This window comes from Belonocnema kinseyi, chromosome 5 (genome assembly GCF_010883055.1).
Source record: "Belonocnema kinseyi isolate 2016_QV_RU_SX_M_011 chromosome 5, B_treatae_v1, whole genome shotgun sequence".
Taxonomy (NCBI): Eukaryota; Metazoa; Arthropoda; class Insecta; order Hymenoptera; family Cynipidae; genus Belonocnema; species Belonocnema kinseyi.
The window spans coordinates 69120335-69127198 of NC_046661.1; the positions used below are offsets into that span (position 1 = coordinate 69120335).

General features: G+C 35.6%; 1 protein-coding gene across 6 annotated transcripts in view; it reads left to right on the forward strand.

The window, feature by feature from the left end:
* Positions 1-6864, forward strand: part of LOC117172435 (steroid hormone receptor ERR1) — a 281691-nt gene that overhangs the window by 259402 nt on the left and 15425 nt on the right. For all 6 annotated transcript variants that reach the window (XM_033360366.1, XM_033360368.1, XM_033360364.1 and 3 more), the window contains one exon: positions 1126-1328. In XM_033360366.1, the coding sequence (XP_033216257.1) occupies positions 1126-1328 (203 nt within the window). The remainder of the gene's footprint in view (positions 1-1125; positions 1329-6864) is intronic.

The following is a 6864-nucleotide window of genomic DNA, read 5'->3' on the forward strand; positions in this document are numbered from 1 at the left end:
GTCTGTGCTCTCTGATGTGCGAAACTATCACTGGTTCATAACCTTAAAGCCATACCAGCGTGCCAAAAATATGCCAAGGCACTTGCGACATGTTAATGCCGATGTCATTAATAGAAGGCAGTTGCTCCCGTTGGGAGCAACTGCAAAAATCTACAAAAGATCAGCGCCACCTAACTGCGGCCCAGATTTATTATCTGAAAGCTTTCGGTTCGACCATTCATTGACTTATCATCTCTGAGTCCATGATTCCTTTTCTCTATTGCCACAGGTTACTTTCAATATCTCTCGCACTTCGCAATTCCAAAGGGTACTGTTGTGGCAAAACTGGAAATCGAAAGCATAAGCATATAATTGACATGCATGAACTCAATATCTACATATAAAATGAAGGTTTACTAGATCTAGCTCTAAGGATTGTCGAGAAATACACTTAAGGGAGATTGGAATGGAGTTCGGGTTAGAAGAATGCGCCAAGGCTTACTTTAACCGAGAAAAACTTAACGCCATCTCCGAAGAGCGTGGTCTTGTCGACAGAAGCCCTATACGACACCTTGGCACTGGAGAGACCTATACATACCTGGGAATTGTCGGCGAGAAATAAAGTATCTGCAACGAGCACGCTTGCCGTCTCAGTAGTTTCTCGTGAATAAATGTATGCTCCTTAATACTTCTGTTTCGCGATTTTTCATCTTACTTCGTCAAGGTAGTCGGGGACTACTTAGTATTGAGTCTCTTCACAAAATAATTATTCTCGGTACAGCGCATATAGTTGCAAATAGGCAGATCAAATTGTACAGATAAAAAAAGCACAGGAGGCAAATTTCCGCAATTAGCTGCTCGACAAGAGGTTGCACGGCATCGTTCACAGAAATGTGAAGTATCATTCGATGCTGTATGAGCTAACGTTTGCTTTTTCTTAAATTACCCGGATTGTTGTCGGCAATGGAGGGTTTCATTTTTCTGTATCAATATACGTCATTTCCATTTCAGCATACCGTAAAATTTCACATGAAACTAAGATCTTATTTAGGATTAGAATCTAAAAAGTCACTTAACAAAGGCTGCTGCAAATTCTCTCTTTAGTACAATTTATGCTGCATTATTAATTTCCTACCTTCATTTTAGGCTGGGCGAAACAAATACCAGGGTTCAGCAGTCTAGCGTTAAACGACCAGATGCGTCTCTTACAAAGCACTTGGGCGGAAATCCTAACATTCAGCCTTGCCTGGAGAAGTATACCTAATACGGGAAAACTTAGGTACGCTCAGGACTTTATCCTCGACGAAAAGCTTGCTCGCGAGTGTCATTGTATCGACCTTTATACGCACGTAAGTTTTTGCATACTATTTTAATAATCGTAGTTTTAAAAAAAGTTTAAATTGAAATGCGAATTTAGAATTTTAAATAAACAGTTTATCACTTTTGGCTTTGAAAGTATAAAGATATTTCTAATTCCGATACAGAAAACTACAAATCATCTAAAATAAATTAAATTCATACATTAAGTTTTTACTAATTTGTATTTCTAGTTTCTAGTAGAGTGTTCCTTGGATGGCTCATCTAGGTTACCATAACATTGTGAGCGTTTTGGTTTCAAACCAATCCATTTAAAAGTTTCAAAATTAGTAGTTGATCAGAAATCGACCAATGCATCGGGTAATTTTTAAGGATACATTATTTGCCATTCAAAGTAGATGTAAATTCCAAACGTTTTACTTTCAATACATACAAAAAATACATCTTTCTTGAAATATTAAAAATGCATGTATTATTTAAAGGAATTAAATTTAATAATTTTTTTACATGTAAACTGCTATAATAAAAAAAGAGTATTTAAAAGAATTTGAAATATTTTAAGATATTCGCGATCGATTATGCAAACACCATTTGATTTTACATTTGTCCGCAACGAGAACATTTCTATATTTTATAGGAAATTTGTATTATCAACGGGATTGAAAATGACCGATCAAATGAGATACATATCACATTACGTTAAAATAGATATCTATACTATCGATCGAAAATAACCCTCAGATTCAGGATTTTTTGTTCCTCATATAAACAATTTTGCGATAATTTAATTTTCAGCTTGGATAGTAAATTTTTGCATGCATTTTCAGCTATAAATTTGGTACACGTAATTCTTGTAAAACTCCGACATCTGACACCTTATGGTGGCTAATAACGATCTTCCGCTACTGCGTCGATTTTTTGCCTGCGATGAGGGAAAAGGGTTGCTACACTTTGTAGTTTTTTTACCTATCTCGGCTTAAGATTTCCATTTTCAAATCTACAAAATTGTCTGTACAGTCGAGTATAAAAATAGTTTTAAGAAAGTTTTCGTTTTAAGGAAATATTAAAAACAAATATTTTTTGTTCATTTTTGCTTAAGTTTTAATACGTTTTCAAATATAATTTTCTTACCGAAATAAATTAATAGCAACAATATATTAAAGTGATCCATTTTTTACCAGTTGAAGCGATTTCCTCGTTTACAATTGGTACTAGAGGTTTGCGCCGTTTTTTTTGCTACTCTGCGCACAGTGGGGTATTTTGGATTTGTTCGTGCAAAAAATCGACGACTCGTCAATTTTCAACCGAATTGAATTTTTGTTTTTTTAAAATACTCGTGAATAAATTTACTGTCGGATAGATACGCCACTATTACGGTTTGAATCGTCAGTACGTCAAAAAAACGTCAACCAACCTCGACAGTCGTCGGCCGATTTTTAGACTATTCAGATGTCAGTAATATTTGGTAATTTGTACAAACAATGCTTCATGCTCATTGCTAACTATGTTTTCAAAATGATTATATCAAATGACCCTTTTTACAGGAATTTCCGGCTTATTTCCGACTCGAGATATCCCTTTAAACCACTGTCTTACCTTCGAAATTAAAAAAGGGCCGCGAAGGGCAAAGGGCCAAAAACTTAATATTCGATTTTTTTCCTAACATTAACAAGGGGCTATTTAGGGCTCAATTTCTATCCCACTGTGGATTTTACTTTTTAGCCCTTTGTATAAAATATGCAACGGTGCTGCCAACTTTACTTCAAGCCAGCAGCACCATTCGAGGAATCGGTCAAAAAATAGTTATATCAAATTCTAATTTTCACAGGAATTTCTGGCTCATTTCCGGCTCGAGATATCCCTTCGAACCTCCGCCCTACCTTCAAAATTAAAAAAAAGGGCCACTAAGGGCAAATGAACAAAATTTACATTTTTGGATTCTCTTCCTTGCATTAATAAGGGACTATTTAGGGTTCACTTTCTATCCAACTGTGGATTTTACTACTTAGCCCTTTTTATAAAATATTCTACAGTGCTCCCAGCGTTTCTTTAAACCAGCAGCACCATTCGAGAAATCGGTTAAAAATCTATTATATCGAATTCCACTCTTCACAGGAATTTCCGGCTCATTTCCGGCTCGAGATCTCCCTTCGAACCACCGGTGATTTATACCTCTGTCAATATCAATAAAATCAATTTTTGTACAATTTCATTAGGGGCTTTTACGCCCTTTCCATTGATCGCACACATTTTTTAGCTAAATATTTGTCCTTCAAAAGTCAAAATCAAAAATAAATTCGAGTTTTTTCATAATTTATGGTATTTTAAAAATTTATTTCCCTTGAATAATTTGAAGCTCATTTAGGGCTTCTAAAATATTTTTGAATGAAAGCAGTCAGATTTTTTCATTGCCCTTTTTCTATTATTATGACATCTGAACGTTGCAAAAATACTTGAAGGAAACAATTAAATCCATTATTTACCCTGGAATAATTTAGTGCTCATTATGGACTAATTTTTGCCCGCAGTGCCAAATTATGTCTCCATTGTTTAGAATAATAATAATAATATATTCTTAAATTTGGGACCACAGACTCAAATAAGTCCATAATGAGCCCTAATTTATGCATGGGGAAAGAACTTTCGACCGACAATATTGCAGAAGCCTTAAATGATCCTGAAATTATTTCATTTTTGGAAGGTTTATTTAAACAAGATTTTTTTGTTGTTAACTTTGATTATAATAGTCCTAGAGTCCAAAATGAGCTTTCGATCCTATGGATTTTCACGCTTACAAGAATCTAAAATTGGGTGCGAAAAGTTCAAAATTAGAATAAGTATGAAGCACCTCGTAAATAATAAGAAATGGATCAAATAGATTATTATTGTTAGAATTTTTACCAAAGGAATGTACTGTATAAATAATAAGAAAGAAATATGACTATCTGAAGATGTAAAAGTATAGTGAAACAATATATAATCATATAATCATTTTTTGATCGATTCCTCGAATGGTGCTGCTGGTTTGAAGGAAAGCTGAGAGAAGTGTGGAATATTTTATAAAAACGGCTAAGTAGTAAAATCCATCGTTGGATAGAGCGTGTGCCCGAAATAGTCCCTTATTAATGCTGGGAAGAGAATTAAAAAACTTATATTTTGTAACTTTGCCCTTCGTGGCCCTTTTTTAATTTTGAAAGTAGGGCAGTGGTTCGAAGGGATATTTTGAGCCGGAAATGAGCCGGAAATTCCTGTGAAAAATGGAATTTGATATAACTATTTTTTGACCGATTCCTCGAATGCTGCTGCTGGCTTGAAGTAAAGTTGGCAGCACCGTTGAATATTTTATACAAAGGGCTAAAAAGTAAAATCCACAGTGGGATAGAAAATGAGCCCTAAATAGCCCCTTGTTAATGTTAGGAAAAAATCGAATATTAAGTTTTTGGCCCTTTGCCCTTCGCGGCCCTTTTTTAATTTTGAAGGTAAGACAGTGGTTTAAAGGGATATCTCGAGCCGGAAATAAGCCGGAAATTCCTGTAAAAGGGGTCATTTGATATAATCATTTTTGACCGATTCCTTGAGTGGCGCGGCTGGCTTAAAGTAAAGCTGGCAGAACAATGCATATTTTAAAAAAAATGAAGAGCCGAAAATTCGGCAACGGGGCATTAAATTAGCCCTAAATGAGCCCTTAATTATGAAATAGGAGACATTATGATTTGATGACTTGATTCTGTCAGGTTTACATAGCTTTGAAAATGTATACATGTGTAGTCATTTTTCTTCATCTCTCCAACTTTAATTTAAAAATGTGTCCTAATGCTTTCACGCAATTGCAGCGTGTGCAAACAGCAATAAATACTTGGAATTTTTCGAAAAGTGAGGGCATTTTCCGGCACGACAAGCTGAGATATGCGAATTTTAATGTGGCGCTTTTACGAAAATATCCCGTATTGATACACCAAGATCTCTTTTCTGACAGCACCGATTTTCACGAAAATTGCACAAAATAATCTTTGAACATCCCTAAACAAAACAAAAAAAGACCTGGAAGATATTTGGGCCTCGTTCTCCAAAACGAACACCGAAATTCGAAGTGCATACACACGTAATTATATGTTTGGTCTCTTAGGTTTGTAGTTCAAAAAGAATGAAAATCTAAAAAGCATTCAGGTTTACCAAGATAGCCTGAGCCGCTGATTCTCACCTAACGAAAGTACTATAGATTATTCTCATCGCCAATCCTTCAAACAACCAAATTGTTTTAAGACGTCCTAAAATTTTTAAATTAATTTCCTCGCTATTTCTGACCAAACAAGTTTTAAACTACAAACCTAATAGACGAAACATGTAACTACGTGTGCATGTGCTTTAAATTTCGAGTTTTGTTTTGGAGAATAGGTGACTGAGTCCATTACGTGGCGATACCGCACTACTATGCCGGCCGAGCGGCGGCTAGCCTGCCGCGCAACACAGTCAAAACACCAAAAGAAAAAAAATCATATTTGCAGAACGAGGCCCAAATATCTTCCAGGTCTTATTGTGTTTTGCTCAGGTATATTTGAAAATTATTTTGTGCAATTTTCGTGAAAATCGGTGCTGTTAGAAAAAAGATCTTGGGTATTTTCGAAAAATTGCAAGTACTTATTGCTCTCTGCACACGTTGAAATTGCGTAAAGGTATTAGGACAAATTTTTAAATCAAAGTTAAACTGATAAAGAAAAAAGTGCGACCTTTGTGGATAAAAATCGATTAGGGCTTAAGGGTTCTAGAATTTTTCGAAAATGGAGCTTTTTTCGAAATTTGGAACTTACATGGGCTATCAAATCTCGTTTTCATCGAATGAGCTGAAACTTGGTGAATCGTCTTCTTTTATAGATTACTTTTACATAAAAAATCGGCGGCGAAATCCGTGACATGCGTGTGCAGCGAGTTCACGAATTTCGATGACCTGACAAAAACACACCCGTGCGTACGAGGTGTGTTCAAAAAGTAAGGTGACTTTTCAATTTTCGCGGGCTAGGTACATTCAAGTTTTAAATTTTATGTTTTGTTGGAAGCATCCTGAGTCTCTAAGACCGAAAAAAGCACGTCAAGTTCGGTCAAATGTGAAGATTTTGCTCACTGTCTTCTTTGATTACCGTGGCGTAGTGCATCAGGAATTCTTACCACAAGGTTATACGGTGAAACAGGAGTATTACCTTCAAGTTATGCGCCGTTTGTGAGAGGCGATACGCAAAAATCGTCCGGAACTTTGGAAAAACAATTCGTGGCTTTTCCATCACGATAATGCACCTGCTCATTCATCATTACTTGTGAAAGATTTTCTGACCAAAAACAGCACCACAGTCATGCCTCAACCTCCATATTCACCGGATTTGGCCCCCAGTGACTTTTTTCTTTTCCAAAACTGAAGAGACCCATGAAAGGACATCGATTTTCAACGATTGAGGAGATAAAAACTACATCGCTGAAAGAACTCAGGGCTATACCACAAAATGATTATCAGAAGTCCTTCGATGATTGGATTATATATATATATATATATATATATAATTAAAAATTTGTCATAAC